General features: G+C 43.7%; 1 protein-coding gene across 1 annotated transcript in view; it reads left to right on the top strand.

Moving 5' to 3' along the window:
• The first annotated feature begins 288 nt into the window (after nucleotides 1–288).
• The window catches only part of LOC148529175 (uncharacterized), a 150,416-nt gene continuing 128,059 nt past the window's right edge, over nucleotides 289–22,645 (top strand). Inside the window, exon 1 of the mRNA XM_088468849.1 lies at nucleotides 289–355. Within this exon, the coding sequence (XP_088324975.1) occupies nucleotides 289–355 (67 nt within the window). The remainder of the gene's footprint in view (nucleotides 356–22,645) is intronic.

Here is a 22,645-nt window from a genome sequence, read left to right as displayed (position 1 = left end):
CAAGCAATGAGTAAGATTCTTAGTAAGCCAACCCTAGTATTAGCTGGAAAATTAAAGTATGTCTTATTGGAATATATATGTGTGAGAATAGTGAATAACCACTTCCTATATGAACATGAGTGTGATTTCCTGGCTAATAGTTATAAGGTTGTACCTAACTACTATGTGTCATTTTATAGTCACACAGATTGTGGCTTAGATCATTCTTGAAAATTACTAAGTGCTGTATTCATTCATTCTACAAGACTATACAGAGATACAGACAGAGGACTACATTCCACTTTGTCAATGGATATCTACCTAGTTGTGATTGGGCTAACATTGCCATCATTGGTACAATGTCTTCATGATAAAGGTAAGTACATAAAAGGCTTTATTGGTTATAATATATATGATATATAAAAATCTTGTTTGAAAATATTAACTGAATTTATCATTTTCACAAAGTTTATTAAACAGTAAGGAACATGTTCAAGTGTTTTTTGCAACATATACATTTTCTTTCACTATGTTCACCATTTATGCAAGAAATTAAAGAATAACAGAAATCATTGAACCCTAGATAATTGTATTAGACATTAACAGAGGGCCAGTTAAAATATTGTTAAATCATTAAATTTAGGTTACATTTTAAAAGCTTGAACAACTTAAGAAAACCCATGCACAATTTCACAGTGATCCATTCACACAGATGAATTTCCATGCTAACATTTTGAGAAATCAATAATTGAGCTATTGCATGTACCTTTAACAAATAGGCGGGGCTGAACAGACGGTGTAATGGTAAGCATTACAGCCTCACAGCACTGAGGTCGTGGGTTCAATTCCCACCACAGCCCTAACTGTGCGGATTTTGTATATTCTCCCTGTGCTTGCGTGGGTTTCCTCCGGGTGCTCCGGTTTCCTCCCACACTTCAAAAATATACTGGTAGGTTAATTGACTCCCATCAAAAATTAACCCTAGTGTGTATGTGTGTGTGTGTGCATGTGATAGGGAACATAGATTGTTAGCTCCACTGGGGCAGGGACTGATGTGAATGGCCAACTATTCTCTGTAAAGCGCTGCGGAATATGTGTGCGCTATATAAATAACTGGTAATAAATAAATAAATAAATAGGGCTACTATATCATATTGTGGCAGCCTCAGTATTCAAAATTACATAAAACAACCAAATTCTATTGGGCCAATTTAATTAGGGAATATGTAAGATCACATGTTACAGCGCAACGCATGGATACACACACAAATCCCATACAAATGATAAGCTTACATTTATCTGTGTACCTCTATGAGACAGCAAGGTAAAATTCACAATTTTGGGGAGATGTAGAGGGCCATTGCCGGTGTTCATAGTCATCACAACGTCACATCACAAGCATTGTCCAGTAGCTAATTTACTGGTGGCTGGGATGCCGGCAGTCGGAATGCCGATTTTGAAATCCCGACTCAGGATTAAAGATAGGCGTCGAAATCCTGAATGAAGGTAAGCTGAGCATGTTAGCTGTTAGCCGCGGTGGGGGAGTGTTAGCTTTAGGGACCCCCAGGAGGAAATTAGGGTTAGGCACACCCCGGGAGGGTTAGGGTTAGGCTAAGGCACCGCAGGGGGGAGGTTAGGGTTAGGCACCACTAAGGGAGGGTTACGGTTGGGGGGGAGGGGGAGTGTTAGGGTACTTACTGCCCTTGTCGGGATCTTCATCCATCGGGATGCCGCTGTCGGGATTTGAACCGCCGATATTTCATGCCCAACCAGTCCATACATTGCTTCTAATTAAATTTCCCCTCTATATGGTCATCTATGTTTAGGAGAAGAAACACTAAAGTGAAACTAGTATGCTGCTGTGTAGGAGAAGGAGAACTGGAATAATTATTTTTAGGGACAGAGATCCCTTAAGAACCAAATAGTTTTAAATTTCAAATGTATAAATAAATCAAGAGTGGAATTATTTTTAATTTTAAATTATTATTAGATGGTTCTATATCCTGACATTTGTTACATGTGCATTGTTCTTATTACTTATGTATTAATTCTAAAGAGGGTCTGTATATTGTATTTGTGGAATTGTTTTGTATATGTTCTTTCTTATGCACATACCAATACAATAAAATCTATAGCCTTCATTTTAAAATAATTATCTGTGAATTGTTAGAGCATAGAGATTTTCTCAGTCTCCTTAATAGAGGTCTTAAATTTTCCCCATCACGTGACCCCAGCTTTTTTTTACCTATTTGTTGATTTAAATCGATATATCAGGACGCTATGTCGGAAAACATATTTTGCCACAAAGAAATTACAATCTAGAGGTCAACAGAATGATCTTTGAACCATCATCCTGGATGACAGTGACACAGAAGCAATTGAGGCCCTCAATCATTTATTGAGGGAAAGTGACGATGATGCAATATTCACACAAGGACCCTTTAATGGGGATCCAAAGTGTGAAAAACTCTTTGATATCAATAATACACTTAGGAAAAGAACTTTTAAGAATAAATCACAATTTTTCCCTACACAGGTAAAAAGTGCCCCTATGGATATATTCTACAAAAAAAAACATTTAATGAATTCAAGAATCTGTGTACAAAACAAAAAAAGAAATCTAAATATAGGGATAACCTTAACATGAGGAAAAGAGCAGCACTGAAGAAATTGTCTGGTGATCCCTCCATCATTATCAAACCTGCAGATAAAGGTGGAGGGATTGTCATTCAAGATATTAATGGTTATATGACAGAGGTATTACAACAATTGGGGAACACAAATCAATATAGGATTTTGGAGGGGGATCCAACAATATCATTTCAGAAGGAATTGGACGTTCTGCTGGATGCAGCTCTGGGTGAGGGGGTGATATCGAGGGAAGAAAGAAATTATTTGTCACTTAATCACCCTGAGATACCCACGTACTACCACCTTCCTAAAATTCACAAAACACTTGTCACACCACCTTGGCGCCCTATTGTATCTGGTATAGTGTCTATCACCTCACACCTTTCACACTTTGTTGATTTTTTCTTCAGCCGTATGCCACTGCACAAAGATCTCACATTAAGGATACTAATAATTTTTTACACTTAATCAAAGATATAAAGTGGAAAGACACATATATGTTTGTAACATGCGATGTACAAGCCCTGTATTCAAACATCCCTCATGAGAAGGGTATTGAGGTGGTAAGAAATATACTTTTATGGGATAGGGGAGTCACTGATATTCAGAGAAAATTTATTGTAGGTGCTATCACTTTTATACTCACACACAATTACTTTATATTTGATCACGTTTTTATTTGCAGACACTTGGGACAGCGATGGGCACGAGGTTCGCGCCGAGCTTTGCTAACATATGTGGGGGGTGGGGCTTGACGCGAACCTCATGCTCTATGGACGCTACATAGATGATTTGTTTTTTATATGGGATGGCAATGCACTTGAAATTTTCATAGCACAGTTAAATTTTAATAATTATAATTTGACATTCACCAGCACACACCATCTGTCCACAATTTCTTTCCTCGATATCACCCTCTATGTAGAGAACGATAGTATTCTCACTAAAACATTCAGAAAAGATGTTGATACATACAACTTTCTTCACTTTAACAATTCGTATCATAAACCCCGGATCCAAAATATTCCATATGGGCAGCTTAGGAGGATATGCCGTAACTATACAAATTGCACTACATTTGAGAGTCAAGCTTCAGAAATTCTTGAATCATTTAAAGAAAGGGAAATCCCGACATTCTTTTAGAGACAGCACTGGAGAAAACTAGATCACTAAATAGAAATGAATTACTAGATAGAAAACCAAGAGATACCAATTTCTTCTCGGAACATCCTAAGTTTATATCCAAATATAACAACTGTTCGAATAAGATTTGGAGAATCGTATCATCAAATTTTTCGATCCTACTCTCAGACAATGTGCTAAAATATTCCGGCTGATGAAGCAGTCATATTCAGGAAGGCTGATAATTTGAGAGACATATTGACACCCAGTTTTTATAATAAACAGTCAACGGTCACTGATAGAACTAGTACTAAGGACTGTTGGCTGGCTAATAAGCCGAAAGGCTGTTTTAAATGCGGAAGAACATCATGCATTACATGTGATTATATCACTAATAGATGATGTGAGATTACATCTATAAATTCAAATGAAAAATTTTTGATTAAAAGTTTCATCAACTGTAACACGTCCTACGTAGTATATATGTTGGAATGAACGTGTGGGACACAGTATATCGGCAGAACTATTAGACATCTCAGATGCAGATTTCTGGAACATAGGAGACTAATAATGAAAAGTAACACCATGCACAGAGTCCCGAGGCACTTTACATCTATGCATCATTCCAATCCCAGTGACATTAAGGTCACAGGTATAGAACATATCCCATGGACTGAGAGGGGAGGCGACAGATTCTTCAAACTCTGTTTGAGGGAGAACTACTGGATACATAAAATGGGTACTCTATCCCCTGATGGGTTTAATGAAAATATAGAAGTAGTTCTCTAGATTATAAAGGATGGAGGATTTGATATTAATTGATTGCATAGCCTTTCAAAATGATTTTTACATCGTCAATTGTGTTAGACTTGGGGGTGTGGGTGGTTCTTGATGTTGGGGACCCTCTGTCCAGAAGGATCTGAGGTATTTTTCCCTCCGCATCTCATTAGTTTACACACGAGGAGCAGATCATCTGACTCAATAATTAGTGTCGTCATCATTGAAATGACTCATAGTACTTGAGTTGCTCCATGGTTGGAATATTATTGACGTCTTCTAGGTTGCTGACTATCGACCTGATTCAGACCCGCTCGCGAGCGCTGATCGCTCGCAAGCGGGTCGATGGTGCACTAGTGTGCATGCGTATGACGGAGTCTTGCACCAAAGGGGGCATGCGGTCGATGGTGAGTGACAGCACGCCCCCTTTGGCGGGCATGCCAGGGGCGTTGCTTCCCAAACGGAGGCGTTACCATGGGAACGCCTTCCGTCTGGGGCCGGCCCCACTGACATCACTAGTGATGTCAGTGGGAGTGCTTTTGGCTCTGATAGAGCCAAAAGCACTCCTGGGCTTGCGGCAGCGAGACCCTACCACAGGGTCTCGTCCCAAGCCCGATGGTCGCGATGGTCTTGACCATCGCGACCATCTTTTTGGCCGCTCGCATAAGCTGTGGGTGGTCACCCACAGCTATGCGAGCGGCCAGGTGGCCGCTCCAATTTTAGGTAGGAGGACCCTGATTCAGAGCGAGCGCTCTTGTCAGAGCGTCCGGCTCTGAATCAGGCCCTATGTTAGATATAGATTCCTTCATTAAAATCCCTTTCCCCGATCCTTCCTTCCCCTCATATATTCCTATTGTTTTCCTATTTGTTCACAATAAACTTCATATTTCTGTAGTATCTCATTGGAAGTATATTAGCATCAAGTAATCCAAGATTGATAGATGTTTGGGAACAGCTAGTTAATTGTTTAGACATAATACTTTTTAAAGTTGTCTAACTCTACGAACAAGATTAGACAACTACCTCTGAGAAGGTAAAATACCGTTAAACATTGGATCTTTAGTTTAGGGCTGACTAGCGTTCTATATTCTTATGTCTACACAAATCACAATCACAATAGAGTTGGATCCTATCACTGCATAGGTTTACACTGTTTTTTTTATTATTTATATACCATATCCATTTTTCAGTTTGTTCCCCAATATATAACCATTTTATTTATAGTTGTAATTGTCATGTTAGGTATTGTATCAATGCCTATCCTGGATCTATACTGGTATTCTTATCCCCAATTTTTGACTGGTGGGTGAGAATGATAGGTTAAATATATATATTTAGTCACCAAGCATATTGAATAAGGATCAATATTGGCTTTTATAAGGTTCAACATCGTTAAACATCGATCCCAACATATAGAGAAAAATGATGGGTTTCACTGGTTTACATTTTACATCTTTTACATATGCAATTATGTCATCCTTAAAGGCTTTTTTCTCCAATCTACTATGAAATATATTCACTTTGGCATAGGGAGGGGCAGGAACCTCTGAAAACTTTAGGGTTAATACATGTGAGATGTATTTGTATACAAACTTTTTTAGAACTGAAGACTAATGGTAGCATTATTCTTATTGATTCCAACTGGATTAGTCTAAATGCAATATGAATGCAACAACACTAGTACTAGTACTATTATACATTTTTATTTTTTAATATTCCATTTATGTGGTTTATTTATGTATTTATTATTTTTTATATATTTTTTACTAATGCAGCTTATAAGTAATAATTATCTTTTACTATAATAAGATGGGAATGTTTAATTATGTAAGACCAACGAGTTCTGTTGGATACACATGCTGCATAAAAAGACCATATAAAGCCATTCACACAGGCACTAATTGACTGTTTAAACGTCACCTGCGGGAGTAGGCATATACGCACAATGTGTGGACTTCCCCATCACCTTCGAAAAAGTCACAGGACACGTGACGAAACGCGTTAGAAGGGACGCTATTTGATACACTTTCCCACATTGTTACTTTACTGCATTGGATCTCTGCTACATCCAAGATTCACAATCACACTGTGGCTTTTTGCTGAGACCGCAGCAACAATAGAAACAGCTGGCACAACATTACAACTATTCCAGCTGAACATATGGGATTCCAGTTTCTGGAGAAATTAAGGGGGCTCCCATGTTGGTATTTCAACAATCGTGAGTACTCACCATTACAATTAAGCAATTAAGATCATGGTCTGGCAAGACAGGAATAGTGATCTGTATATGACTGGAATATCCTCTTTTGAGCAGAGGGGAATTATTGCTTCACTGCGCCTGTCCAGAGACTGTTTACACACTATCCCAAACGGATTGAGCACGTATCAAGGAATTAGCACCTTCAAGGACTAGCCCATACAACTGTTTCTTTACCTTAGTCTGAGGCTAATTCAGCATAAACACGAACAAGCCACTATATGCAACTTGATAACCGGTAAATTTTATTGATGTTTTGGATGGCTTAAACTTATGATCTAATGCTAGAATACTACGTGGGTTTTATTATTTCTCAACTTGTGGAGGACTATGATTGATATGTCACGATCTGATAATAATACTCATACAACTGTTTGAGAGTGTACATCAACTGTTTAACTGATGTCTGTTTGGGTGTGAACAGCTGCGCACTTAAATGAGACACTAAATACACTACAATTGTCAAGAGTTCATAGTGACTGCCAATATTCACAGGTTCAAGTGTATCAGTGCGACACAATATTTAATTGATTTTTTTATTTTTATATTCATTTATCGTCTGTCTTTTTTAACTGTTTAATAAATATATTTTAGTGTTTATGCATTTATCTAATTATTAATTACATTGTCTAGTTCAGATAAGCTTATCATTAGAGGTAGCGCAAACCATTATGGTTTTTTGGTTGTTTGTTTTGATCAAACACACGCAGAGTTTGTATAGTTTGCTGCAACCGTATATGATTACAATTTTATTCTTAAAGGTACGGGCACCAGAATTGTTATTCTTTTACCGAGAATTTCTCTGTAAAGGCAATACATTAACTCTATCCAAGCTTAGTGGATGCTATTGAAAAATATAAAATTTGCAGTTGTTAGAAACCTTTACTATGGATAGTACTATATAATTTGCAATATATCTTGCAAATATGTGTTAGAATTTCCACATTTGACACTCATGTACACCTTTGGGAACTGATGATTCATATTTCGGAGGATCTGCAGAATATAAGCTCTCCTCTGCCTCATAATTAATATTTAAACCCTCACTTTTTGGTTGGTGTCACACAGGTATTTTAAACACTCTCACTTTTGAGCTTTAGGACATATTTTACTAAGCAGCGGATTCTAAACCCCAGTTTGGTGGTGGTTTTGCGGCGGGTTCTAAACCTGGGTGGTTTAGTGATGGTTTGACGGCGGGTTCTAAATGACACCAAATCCGCTAACTAGTAATTTCAGTCCTTGCCTTGTTCTATCCTATTCTAAAATGTGTTTTGATGGCGGTTTTGAAGACGTTTTGGCCTTAGTTAATCTGTGGATAGCAAAACTAACGCCAAACCGCCACCAAACCGCCGGGGTGTAGAACCTGCCGCTTAGTAAATTTTGCCCTTAGTGCCTAATTTCATAGCGTTATTGTGGTTGGAAAAGTGCAGAGCATTTATAGCCCACAGCCCCCCGATCTCCTTTCGGAATCATAAGCTCATTTTTTTTGGCACAAGCACTCGAGCTCAAACAGCTGTACAAGGTGTAGACCCTTAATATGTGGGCACCATTGGGGGCACCTCTGAAAAAATTATTTCCAAGAATTTAATCTAGTATATAATTTTTCAACATATGCTTTACCACCCATTCAGCATTGTGTTCTACAAAGGGGTTTATTATTTGCACCAGCTAGGAAATCTTTTACGTTCCAGTAGGATATCATATGCTACAATATTGGCCATAACTTGAGACTTAAAGACTTTTTTGACAAGAATGATGCAGTGATATACTCTGCTGCTCCACCTTTTATGTAAGTCTAGTTATACCTTCAATCCACAATCGAGTATTGCCTCATTAATACTTTCCCTGGCAAGACACATCTCACCAGACTGTTCCCAGTGGCAGGTGACATTTGGTGCTGGCCGCAAGCTGGGTGCAGCACGTGGACCAGCAGCCATTTGTACATTGGCGCTGGCCACAAGTCAACTACGGCTCGCAGACAAGCAGCCAATTGAAAGCAGCCGCGGCGAGCACGTCAGACGCCACTGGGCAGAAGGTCAGTTCAACGGCAGGGGGTGGAGAATGAAGACATTGCTGGAAGAGCTCCGGCGGTTGCAGAAGAGGCCAGAGACTCTGGGCTCAAGAGAGAAGAGCTTCGGCTGCATCGCTGCTGGCCAAGACGGGCCAGCATCAGAAGAATGCGGCTTAGGATCGGACAGGTAGGCCTTCTATGAGGGCCTTCCCACCATTAATCTTTCCTTAGACCACCAGGTTATCCACCACTAGGCCCGTGGTGTTAATTAAGCCTGTGGCACTGATAGGCAGAGGGAGGGTGTTTATTCTGGCTTGCCCTGGGCAAAACCCCTAGCTATGCCCATGCTCACTTCTATTCCTCTTGGATCTCTCTGCTGCATTTGACACTGTGGACCACTCTGTCCTCATACAAATGGCACATTACCTAGGTCTTCAAGGCACTGTGCTATCCTGGTTCTCATTCTACAGTACTTATAAAATCGCACAGTAAGTGTACGTTTCTCTGTATCCATCTCCTTTGCATTTCCTTTACAAATTATAATTCCATAAGGCTCAGTCTTAACTCTGTTATTCTCTATCTATACCGTGGTCTCATGGGAAAAGCCATAATCACGAGGGCCGCCCCGTAATTTCAATCATGCTGGGTACATGCTCCCAGTCCCTTTCACCAGTCAATAGATGCTGCATGCATGCGCATGGCATCTATTCACCATTTCCCTCCCCCATCTGCGACACTTTCTTGCTAAGATCAGGATGGTTGGGAGGTATACTAAAGGCGAGGTCTCAAAAGAAAGTGACGTGGTCACACAATAATATCCCCAATTCAAACTACACCACACAGTAGCACAATGTTATTCACATTACACCGCACATAGGGCCTCATTCAGACCCACTCGCAAGCGGCTGTCAGCTCGCAAGTGGGTCGATGGTGTGCACTGCGCATGCGCACGACGGAGGGAGCTCCGTCGTGCGCATGCGCCAGACGCGACGAGCGAAGGACTTTCCTTCGCTCATTGTGTCTGATCAAAGGGGGCGTGCTGTCGATGTTGATTGACAGCATGCCCCCTTTGGCGGGCATGCTGGGGGCGTGCCTGCCAGACGGAGGCGTTCCCAAGGGAACGCCTACCTTCAGAAGCCGGCCCCACTGACATCACTAATGATGTCAGTGGGAGTGATTTTGGCTCTGATAGAGCCAAAATCATTCCAGGGCTTGTGGTCGAAAACCCCGACCACAGGCTTCTGGTCGCACTCGCGATGGTCGTGATGGTCAAGACCATCGCGACCATCATCCTGCACGCTCGTATGTGCTGTGGGTGGTGACCCACAGCTATATGAGCGTCCAGGAGGACGCTCCATTTTTATGGAGGACGGCCCTCATTCAGAGCGAGCGCTCTGCTCAGAGCGTCCGGCTCTGAATGAGGGCCATAGTGCCCCTGATTCACATTACACCACATAGTAGTATCCCTTCATGTTCTGACATGCAGTAGTGCCCCTTTTACACAATGTTCACATTAGTGCCCCTTATACACAATGCCCACAGGAGTAGTGCCCCAAATACAATGCCCACAGTAGTAGTGCCCTTAATACAATGCCCACAGTAGTAGTTCCCCTTATACAATGCCTAGAGCCGTAGTGCCCCTTACACATAATGCCCACAGCAGTGGTACCCTTATGCAGTACCCCCAGTAGTGGTGCCCCTTCCCCCCAATAGTAGTGGCCCCAGTAGTAATGCCCCATGCAGTAGTGTCCCTATAATAGTGTCCCCAAAAGTAATGGTCCCTGTATTAGTGCCCCCAATAATAATGCCCCCAGTAGTAATGCCCCTGTAAAATTGCCACCTGTAAAAGTGCTCCCAGTAGTAATGCCCCCTTTAAGAGTGCCCCCAGCAGTAATGCCCCCTGTAAAAGTACCCCGAGTAGTAATGCCCCCTGTAAAAGTGCCCCCAGTAGTAAAGCCCCTGTAATAGTGCCCCCAGTAGTAATGGAGTGTAGAGGCTGAATTGTGGCCCGGCGGCGGTGGCTAATTACAGCGCTCTCTGCTGGCTGGCGCTCTACACACCTGCGTAGTTGGCATAATGGGCGGGCTGGCCCTGCAGTCTCCTCTCTTTCGCGATAGATGTTACGGGAGGTGGGCCATTGCACAGATATCCCCTTGATCTGCTCCCTGGCTGAGGGGGACAAATCGTCTCCCCACCCCCACCTTCCCATGTCTCCTTGATTTGACCATGCCCTTCCCAGTACCCAGGTCTGTCCATGTTCTTCACGTCCATGATCTCACTTGGATTTCGGTATCCTCTCTATGTAGGTGACACCCAAATATACTAATCCTCTCCAGGGAGTATAATACTAAATTGAGAGTTTTTAGAAGAGGAGATTTTGCCCATAGCAACCAATCAGATTTTAGCTATTATCTTCTGGAAGGTACTAGTTAAATGTTAAGTAGAATCTGATTGGTTGCTATGGGCAACATCTCCATTTCTAAAACCTCTCACTTTAGTAAATATACCCCCAGATCTCTCACCATCTGTGTTAGCCCGTGTCACTGACTATCTTTCTGCCATTTCATCTTAGATATCCTCCCCCCACCTAATCTTTGAAAACCGGAGCTAATAATATTCCCAACAGGGCTGGTGCAAGGTTTCTAGGAGTTGATTAGGCCACCGTGACGGTTCCTGCTGGGCCGGTCGCGCTGTCTCCTCAGTGGCCCCCCTTCACTCATCCCTCCGCCAGCTGCCAGTCCAGCTGCTGTGATCGGAGCTCAGCTTCGATCGGGGAGTGTTACAGCTTCTGTGCATGCGCCGGAGCTTTCTAAAGCAAAAGATAAAATGGCTGACAGGGGAGCTGCTGCGCATGCCCAGCCACAGCAGCTCCTCCCATAAGCCCATCAGGCATCATGTAACAACAAGAGGCGTGCCGAATAAGTGGACGTTGTCACATGCCACAAGGGGCATGGTCACTGAAAATGACACACCACCATTTCTCGTCACTCTGGTAACATTCCTTTCCATTTCATATGCACCTTAATGCCCCCAGTAGTAGTGCCCCTTATGCAATGCCCCCAGTAGTAGAGCCCCTCATGCAATGCCCACTGTAGTAGTGCCCCTTATGCAATGTCCCCATTCCCCAGTAGCAGTGCCCCCTAGGCAATGCCTCCTGTAGTAGTGCGCCTTATGCAGTGCCCCAGTAGTAGTGCCCCTTATGCAATGCCCTCTGTTGTAGTGCCCCTTATACAGTGCCCCCATTAATGTCCCTTATGCAGTGCCCAATATATAGTGCCCAATATACAGTGCCCTCAGTAGTGGCCAATGTACAGTGTCCCTTATACAGTACTCCCAGTAGTGCCCAATATATAGTGCCCTCAGTTTTGCCCCTTATATAGTGCCCCCAGGGCCGGCTCTGGGGGTGTTCGACCAGTGCGGTCGCACAGGGGCACCACCCATAGAGGGCGCGCACCCCTCCCCAACATCCTGATTTCAGCGGGATAGTACTGTCCCGCTGTTCCACCCATGGGCCGAAGTGGCCTGCGGGTGGTGAAATCGGGAGGTTGGGGACCCCCACCACCGCAGCTGTGTGGCGGTGCTGGACCCCGGAGTCTGAATGGATGCGGCGTGCATGCGCACGGCATCCATTCATTGACGGGAGAGGGCTGGGGGAAGCCCAGCTAGTGAGGCTAGCCTGACGCTATTTGGAGGCATTCCGTGTGGGCACGCCTACAAATAACGTCACATAGGGGCCCCCAGTAGTGCCCAATATGTAGTGCCCCTTCTACAGTGCAACTTATACAGTGCCCAATATATGGTACCCCTTATATAGTGCCCCAGTAGTACACCTTATGCAGTGCCCCCAGTAGTGCCCAATATGTAGTTCCCCTTATACAGTGTCCCCAGTAGTGCCCAATTTATAGTGCCCCTTATAAAGTGTCCCCAGTAGTGTCTAATATATAGTGCCCTCATTAGTGCCCCTTATATAGTGCCCAATATACAGTGCTCCCAGTAGTAGTGCCTTTTACACATAAGACACACACAGACACACACACAACACATAATTTACTTACCAGAATCCCCACTAATGCTACTGCTCTCGCCATCGATGTCCACTGCTCCCATCGCGCTCGACACTGTGGAAGAGACGTCATGACGTCTCTCCCTTCACCCAGGGCAGGAGCCGAAAGGCAGAGTTCACGAGTGAGCTCTCTGGCCTTGGGTGCAGCAGCCAATAAAAGTCTGTCTGACTCTTATTGGCTGCAGTGCTAAAACAAACACACCGCCGCTGGTGTGTTTGTTTTAATGTGTAGTGCCACGGACTGCATGTGCCCAGGACACGTGACCTGCTCGACCCCCCAACATTATACCACTGCCCACAGCTTGTAATAACCTTTTAAATGCTCTGCATAATTATAAAGTGCTACAAATACTTATCCAAGAAGTCATTATTGGCAACTTCTGTGACACCCATCCATAACACACATATAAAATGAGTGGCACTAAGGGGGTCATTCAGACCCACTCGCGAGCGGCAGTACGCTCGCAAGTGGGTCGATGGTCCCCACTGCGCATGCGCACGACGGAGGGAGCTCCATCGTGCGCATGCGCGAGACCCGGCGAGCGAAGGACTTTCCATCGCTCCGGGTCTCGCACCAAAGGGGGCGTGCTGTCGATGTTGATTGACAGCACGCCCCCTTTGGTGGGCGTTCCGGGGGCGTGCCTGCCAGACGGAGGCTTTCCCATGGGAACGCCTACCGTCTGAAGCCAGCCCCACTGACATCACTAGTGATGTCAGTGGGAGTGATTTTGGCTCTGATAGAGCCAAAATCACTCCTGGCCTTGCGGCAGGGAAACCCGACCGCAGGGTTTCTCTCGCAATTCCGATGGTCGCGATAGTCAAGACCATCGCGAACATCTTTTTGCATGCTCGTATATGCTGTGGGTGGTGACCCACAGCTATACGAGCGTCCAGGAGGACGCTCCATATTAATGGAGGAGGGCCCTGATTCAGAGCGAGCGCTCTGGTCAGAGCGTCCGGCTCTGAATCAGGGCCTAAATTTGGAGCAATTAAACACAATTAGAAGCTGCACATGTAAAGTGTCGGTGAAAATACCACATGTAAGAACACTAGCTAAGGCATAACATTTAATTTTTATTTATATCATATTCAATTTTGCCAAAAGTATCAAAATTACATCAATAATGTATTTTACCTGGAAAACAGAATTTTATTTAAGCACACATATACAGTATATGCTGAAAGCAAAGTCTAATATCAAGACTTTCCAGTACTTAAAGTGGTCCTAGAGAAGTGGTGGAACGCACCAACTGCGTTTTTTTTTTTTAAAAAGGGACAGCGCCTGGAAAAAGGGGCGTGGTCACACAATAGTATTCCCAATTCAAATTACGCCACACAGTAGCACAATCTAATTCTCATTACACTGCACATAGTGCCCCTGATTCATATTACACCACATAGTAGTGTCCCTTATTCATGTTATGACACACAGTAGTGCCCCTTTTACACAATGCCCACATTTGTGATGTCTCTCCCATAGTGCCTGTGGGAAGAGCCGGAGAGCCAGAGCTCAGGAGTGAGCTATGTATATCTGACTGTGTAGATGCAGACGGACATCAGATAAGCAAACTTGCCAACTCTCCCTGATTGTCAGGGAGACTCCCTGAAATAGTAGCAATCTCCCTGGCTCCCTGAAAAGTCTAGCAATCTCCCTCATTTCATCTTACCCCCATTATGTAGCTGTTATATATATATATATAAAACCCAGATATATACATTCAAATGGGATCATTAGTATCATTTCCCTGTATAAGTTATAAGGCACAATAATCCCTATGGCTACATGCATTTTTATGACACACCTCTCAGATGTAGCAGTACACGCCCACTTTACCACCACGCTCATAGGTGCTGCCTTCACAATCTCCCTGAAAAGCTTTTTCAAAAGTAGGCAAGTATGCATATAAGGTACTACACCTCTAACACATGGTCATTGGACTCTATAATATATTTATGATGTATTAAAGGTGTGTTATAAAAAAGAATGAGAACAAATAATAACTGCATCCAGATTACAGAAAGAGAGAAGCATTATAATGTTTGGTCTTTATAAATGCAAAACCTACGTTACTACCAGTGACATATATTCGAGTGGTTGTTGCCAGCCAAGTAAAGAATGCCTATACTTCCTACTGGAGAAATAAAGTATGGCGATATTTTCTAGGGACATTTTATGGATCAGTATTAATTAGATTAATCCAACAATGTTAAACATGTGTTGTTGTTTTGTGTGTGTGTGTGTGTGTGTGTCACTATTACAGGGGGCATTACTATTGGCCTGGGCACTACAATTATGACCATAACACAGTTATAATGTGTCTTTTACTAAGGTGCCCCTTTCATATACTTGAAAATCTATTTTTTTCACCACTTTAAAATTATGCCAATGGGGAACCGTGAAAAGGAGAACTATGGGGTCTATTTACTAAGCAGTGTTAGGAGACAGAGTGAAAAGTGATAAGGTGCCAGCCAATCAGCTCCCAACTGTCATCTCACAGACTGTGTTTGAAAAATAACAGTTGGGAGCTGATTGGCTGGCACCTTATCACTTTCTTATCACTTTTCACTCTGTCTCCTAACACTGCTTAGTAAATAGACCCCTATGCATTGGAGTGGTCCTCTCACTCACCCACCCCCACAACTTTGACCCATGGGGCTCTCGCTAGAGGGAGAAGCTATAATTTAAGGTTCCCCTTTCCAAGTGCAACTTAAATATAAATTTATTTAATGTAAAAAATAAAACCAAATTTACGTGCGTGTTTTAGAAGTGGAGATTATGCCCATAGCAGCCAATCACTTAACATTTATCTAGCGCCTTCTAGAAGATAACAGCTAGAATATGATTGGTTGCTATGGGCACCATCTCCACTTCTAAAAACCAGCACTTTAGTAAATATGCCCCTTTGTGTAGTCAATTGTGAACAGTTGGGAGAGGCAAAAAACATAGCACGACAAATCCTGAAAACATGGGACTGCCAGGGACAGTAGGCAACTACGTTATGCTTTGTATTGGTCGGTTTTATTGACTAAAAATCCCATTATGTCTGTAGGCAAGTTATAGTCGCTTAATAATGCTGCTTTCATTTCCTCAATATGTCCTTCATTAGAAAAAAAAATCTTACTATCTAAAAATGATTGCCCATCTATGATGGTGCTTAAATTATCTTTAGATTTCTTCGCTATGGAAGGAAACTGTAGGAGGTTTCTGTAAAAGTAAAGGAGAACTTGCCAGAAGAAATTGGTGACTCAGTCAGTCAGTCATATAACTGCTCATTAATCATCCAGCCACAAAGGTGAAGAGAAACAGACAGAAAGTGTCTAAGAAAGACATGTTATTCACTTGATGAGTCATAGTGCAAGTAGAAAAAAAAACCTTTTTTTTTCTTTTTTGCTCAAAATATTTCCTTTCAAAATATTTTGACTTAAAATCATAAAAAGGACTGTAAGAATAAAAATGTCAACATGTTCGGTTAAGAAAAGTGACTGTAATCATTATAATTGGTGAACACAGACAAGGTTATGGTGAAACATTGCTCAGTTTCTGATATTTTCAGTATCAGAATTCATGAGCTATGGAAAAACCCCTATAATAAGAGATACTGGGGTATATTTACTAAAGTGCATGTTTATAGAAGTGAAGATGTTGCCCATAGCTTATTTGCCAACTCTCCCTGATTGTCAGGGAGACTCCTTGAAATAGTAGCAATTGTCAGGGAGACTCCTGCTACAAATTCCGATGCCTACTCCATGTGATACCACAAGAACCCAGCTAGCGAGATCTTCCGCCAATAGCAACCGCCCGTTGTTCCCTTAGAACTAGGATACGTTCACCGGTACTTAGGCGGCCGACTGGACTTATGCTTGAGGTAGTAGTGGCTCACATGGAGATACAGGGGAATTCAATAGGTAAAGAATGTACAGTTAGGACTGACACAGTTGATGATGATAAGGGTATCGATGGTCCAGATGTTGTGAGAGTACAGTTTGGTTTTTTGGACAATAGCTTGGGAGCCGATGGTGTGGCAGCTGTGCCGATGGTGCAACAATGGTGCTGATGGTGCGGCAGTGATGCCGATGGTGCAGCAATTATACTGATGGTGCAGCAATGGTGCCGATGGTGCAGCAATAGCCGTAGATAAACAGTCTATAGCCATAGATAAACAGTTTAATAATGGCTTTGAGAGCCGATGGCGCGGCAAGTGTGCGGATGGTGCGGCAATGGTGCAGCAATTATGCCGATGGTGCGGAAATGGTGCAGATGGTGCGGCAATAGCCGTAGATAAACAGTCTACAGATTAATAATGGCTTTGAGAGCCGATGGTGCAGCAAGTGTGCCGATGTTGCCGTAGATAAACAGTCTATGGTTTGATAATGACTTTGAGAGCCAATGGTGCGGCTAGGAAGCAGTTTGGAGAATGGTGGTAGCCATGGAAGCTACTTGGAGCGGCTAGGAAGCCATTTGGAGAGTGGTGGTAGCACGGAAGCTACTTGGAGCGGCTAGGAAGCCGTATGGTGAACGTTGGCAGCACGGGAGCTGCTGGACGCGGCTAGGAAGCCGTTTGGAGATTGGTGGTAGCACGGAAGCTACTTGGAGATTGGTGGTTCAGTGAACAGGAGAACAGGAATAACCTGACTCTGCAGTCAGGCTGAGGGAACTCACAGACACTCTGTAATCCAGCCTGTGTCACCCAGTTGACACAAGCAGCTGAGATGGTCTAGGCAGGGGCCTAAACAGCAGACAAGTGGATTCAGATGCCGCAGTAACACATAATGGAGGCAGTGAGGTGGAAACACTGCAGGTAACGAGATAAATGCAGACAGATAGGACTGTGGTATATTACTGCAGGGCTGAATGGAGACAGGATCCAGATTCAATAACCAAAGTACTCAGTAGACCGGCAAGCACTAGGAACTGAACACAGCAAACATACACTTGTAATGACACAGTCAAGACAGGATTTCCTGCTTCCTGCAAAAAGCCAGAACAAGGGTAGGACATGATGCAGTATCCCAGTAACAACTAAGACTGGGAATTGCCACCAAGATGATTTGCTAACTGAAAATCCTAACAACTCCTTGAAATAGTAGCAAACTCCCTGAAGAGTGTAGCAATCTCCCTGATTGTACCTTACTCCCATTTTGAAGCTGTTATATTAAAACACACACAATTGGGACTTTCTCAAGACTGACAGATAGAGCTTGTATCTGCCAGGGCCGTAGGGAGGGTGGTGCGGCCAGTGCCTCCGCACAGGGCGGAATCCTCCAGCGGCGCCGGCCACACACTTCTCTGCGCCGGAGGTCTGCAGGAAGAGACCTCCGGCAGTGGAGCGCGCCGCACAGTGAAAGTCGGCGTAGAATCCCGCCCTCCCTCCTTTCATCAGAAGGTAAGGTAAGCACTCAGGGGGGGATGAGGGGGGCGGAGAGTGAGCGAGAGGGGTGGCGGTGCTGCACAGGGCACACTGCCGTCCAGCTACAGCGCTGCTATCTGCTCCTTATAAACTTCCACGTTCTCATTAGATAATTGAATAATTAGTTTCATCTGAATCCACTTATTTCAATGAGTTTTTCACTCTGTGTATCTCCTTTAGGGGTCTATTCAGAATTGATTTTTTGACATAAAAAATACGGAAACTATGATTTACATATTTTTTATGTAGCTCCCCTATTCAGCAATGGGATAATGAAGAAGATAACGCAATTATCATCTCCATTGATTCCCATCTCGCTGAATACCACACTGTAGGGATCAGGTCATTGATCTCTACAGTGCTTTAACACTTTTTGCTATTCAGCAAAGCAAAAAGTGTTAAATCACTCGATAAATATTTCCTTTATATAACGCCATTTCAGAATGGCGTTACATGAAGAAAATACAGTACTTATATTTCCTGAAAACTGCAGGGATAGAGGGAAATTTTCCCATAAGTCCATGCAGCATCTTGTAAGCCCGCCCAGTCTCCATATCTGCTTCCCGGTGATCGGCGGCAGGTAAGTCACTCTAGAGGCTTTTAAACCCCTCAAAATTGATTGATATGTGTATAAAGAGTTTATACTAGCCTGTACATGTATATTTATGTGCAATTATATTTAACATTTATATATAAATGTTAAATATAAAAGCGCATAAATATACATGTATACAGGCTAGTAAAAAGCCTGTATACACATATCAATCAATTTCGGGATGCTGGAGCTGTACTTACCCTTCCGCAGTCACTGGGAAGCAAGACAGAGATTGTTCCCGAGCGCATGACTGAGCAAATATATTCAAAGAAGGGCAACTAAAATGGTGCAAGGTCTACACCACAAAACGTACCAGGAAAGGCTAAAAGATTTTAATATGTATAGTTTAGAGCAGAGAAGGGATAGGGGGGACATGATAGAAACGTTCAAATATATAAAGGGTTTTAACAAAGGAAGGAGACTTTCTTCAAAGAAAGAGAAGTATTAGAACAAGAGGACATGTTCTAAAACTGGAGGGTGGTAGGTTCAGGGGAAATTTTAGTAAAAATTACTCCACAGAAAGGGTAGTGGACAAGTGGAATAGCCTCCCATCAGAGGTGGTAGGGGCTAAGACAGTAGAGCAATTTAAACATGCATGGGATAGACATAAGGATATAATTCAGAAGTAGTAAGGATCAATAAGGGTTGAGGTAATAATATGTTTAAAAATGGGGCAGACTAGATGGGCCAAGTGGTTTTTATGTGCCGTCAAATTCTATGTTTCTATGTCACTGTTGCTGAATAGACCCCTTAATGGTGTTAGGACACATTTAGATGTTATAAGTAGTCCCGTTCAATAGTTTTAAAGAATAGATATCTAATCACTATACTCAAGGGGGGGATTAAGGGGGGGCGACAGGGGCGGTCGTCCCTGAACACCCACACATAGAGGGCCGCCACACAGGGACGCCATGTCGTCTCTCCCATCATGCAGAGCGGGCCGGCCCGGGAGGACGCCGGACGGAGGAGCAGAAGACAGAGCGGGGATTAAGGTAAGTGGAAGTTGTTGTTTTTTTTGTGTGTGTCTGGGGTGGGGTGGGGTACTAGGGGCACTTGAGGGGGTAGTACAAGGGTCACTGCTGGGGGGGTACTACTAGGGGCACTGCTGTGGGGGGTAGTACTACTAGGGGCACTGCAAGGGGTACTACTACATGGGGCACTGCAGGGGTTACTACAAGGGGCACTGCTGGGGGGTACTACTACTACTAGGGGCACTGCAGGGGGTACTACAAGGGGCACTGCTGGGGGGGATTACTGGGGGAACTACTAGGGGCACTGCTGGGGTACTACTAGGGGCACTGCTGGGGGGACTACTGCGGGGACTACTACTGAGGGCACTGCATACTGGTGGGACCACTACTAGGGGACACAGCATAGAGGAGGATTACAACTAGGGGTACTCCTGGGGGGACTACTGTTGAGGGGGGACTGCTCCTGGGGGCACTGCTGGGGAAGACTGCTACTGGGGGCATGACTAGGCTGGGAGTTCGTGGATCGGGTTTTCGTTTGTTTTTTTTGCCAAGTCCGGGGATGCCTACTTTGGAACGAAGAGGACAGAACCTTGCATAGGAGATGGTGAGTATGTTTTTTTTCACAGGTCCCCTATGGCTACTTTACCGGACAAGTGGACCGATGCTACAGGGTTACATAGGTGAGTATGTGTACATGTGTGTGTGTGCCTATGTATGTTTAATAAACTTATACTGTCATCGTGTGTGTGTCCTGTGTTTTTTTTTTTTAAATTTTTACAGGTGAACTACAGGTACTAGTGGGCCCTTAATACCCTGCATGCTGGTACTTGTGGTTCTCCAAGTACCAGCATGCGGGGCAGGCTTGCTGGGACTTGCAGTTCTACTTGTAAAGACAATGTTTGATATTCTTTATTTACACCACACCACACTATCAACCCGCCACCCACCGCCACCGGGCTATCAGCCTGGGCCTGGGGTGCCCTGGAGAGGGTGACCCCTTTATTGGGGGGGTCCCCAGCTCTCCAGGGATCCCCGGCCTGGGCTGACTAGCGGTCAGGGTTGATACTGCGGCTGGGGGGCCCGGTGAAAGGGCTCCCCTGGCTGTGGCATCAGCCCCCCGCTAGAAAAAGTCCAGTGCTGGTTCTGGAACATACAGGGGAACCCTACTCATTTTTTTTCCCTGTATTTCCAGAACCAGGACCGGATCAGAGCCCAGAGCTGGTTGCGTAGAATACGGGGGACCCCTACGTCGTTTGTCCCCCGAATTTTGACAACCAGTGCTGGTTTTGACTAGCCTGGTGCTGGTTGTGCTTAAGTACAGGGGACCCCTACTTCGTTTGTCCCCTGTATTTAAGCACACCCAACACTGGTTGCCGGGGCTGGTTGCTCTTTTTTGGGGGGGGCACGCCATTTTTTTCTTTTTTTACACAGGTTTTTTTTTTTACCACAGCAGCACAGACGGGTCTCACGGACATGTCAATGCTCTGTGCCAATCACACAGATGCATGTAGCACGGATCTCCCGGGTTCGTGCTACATGCAAATGGGCACCATAACGCTGATTGGCTTCCTGTCTGCCACTGCAGTGCCACTCCTAGGTGGGCCACGTGTTTGTGCCGCCCACTTGTGTCGCTTAGCATAGTCATCCAGCTACCTTGGTGCAACCTTTTGGCCTAAAAACAATATTGTGAGGTGTGAGGTGTTCAGAATAGAGTGGAAATGAGTGGAAATTAATGTTATTGGGGCTATTAATAGCGTAGGTACAAAAAAGGCCAATTTTATGTGATTTTAGCGTTTTTGTTTTTTTTTAAGAAAAAATCCAGATCCCAAAACACGGAAGGGTGGTTTTGGCAAAACCAATCCAGATCCAAAACACGAAGAAAGATCCAGATTCAAAACCAAAACACGAAAAGTGGCTGGTGCACACCCCTAGTATATACAGTCAGGTCCATAAATATTGGGACATTGACAGAATTTTCATATTTTGGCCTCTATTCACCACCACAATGGCTTTGAAATGAAACAAACAAGATGAGATTTAACGGCAGACTTTCAGATTTAATTTGAGGGTAATTACATCCAAATCAGGTGAACGGTGTAGGAATTACAACGGTTTCTATATGTGCCTCCCACTTTTTAAAGGGCCAAAAGTAATGGGACAAACTAAACAATCCTAAATCTAACTTTCACTTTTTAATACTTTTTTGCAAATCCTTTGCAGGCTATTACAGCCTGAAGTCTGGAATACATAGACATCACCAGACGCTGGGTTTTATCCCTGGTGATGCTCTGCCAGGCCTCTACTGCAAATGTCTTCAGTTCCTGCTTGTTCTTGGGGCATTTTCCCTTCAGTTTTGTCTTCATCAAGTGAAATGCATGCTCAATCGGATTCAGGTCAGGGGATTGACTTGGCCATTGCATAACATTCAATTTTTTAGCCTTAACAAACTCTTTGGTTGCTTTTGCAGTATGCTTCGGGTCATTGTCCATCTGCACTGTGAATCACCGTCCAATGAGTTCTGAAGCATTTGACTGAATATGAGCATATAATATTGCCCGAAACACTTCAGAATTCATTCTGCTGATTTTGTCAGCAGTCACATCCAATAAATACAAGGGAACCAGTTCCATTGGCAGCCATACATGTCCACACCATAACACTACTACCACCACCATGCTTCACTGATGAGGTGGTATGTTTTGGATCATGAGCTGTTCTTTCCTTCTCTTCTCTTCCCATCACTCTGGTACAAGTTGATCTTTGTCTCATCTGTCCATAGGATGTTGTTCCAGAACTGTAATGGCTTTTTTAGATGTTGTTTGGCAAACTGT

The sequence above is a fragment of the Taudactylus pleione genome, unplaced genomic scaffold (genome assembly GCF_031769625.1).
Source record: "Taudactylus pleione unplaced genomic scaffold, aTauple2 ptg000086l, whole genome shotgun sequence".
In the NCBI taxonomy this organism is placed as follows: domain Eukaryota; kingdom Metazoa; phylum Chordata; class Amphibia; order Anura; family Myobatrachidae; genus Taudactylus; species Taudactylus pleione.
Note: the sequence above shows the minus strand (reverse complement) of the source record. Positions and strands in the feature narration are given on the sequence as shown.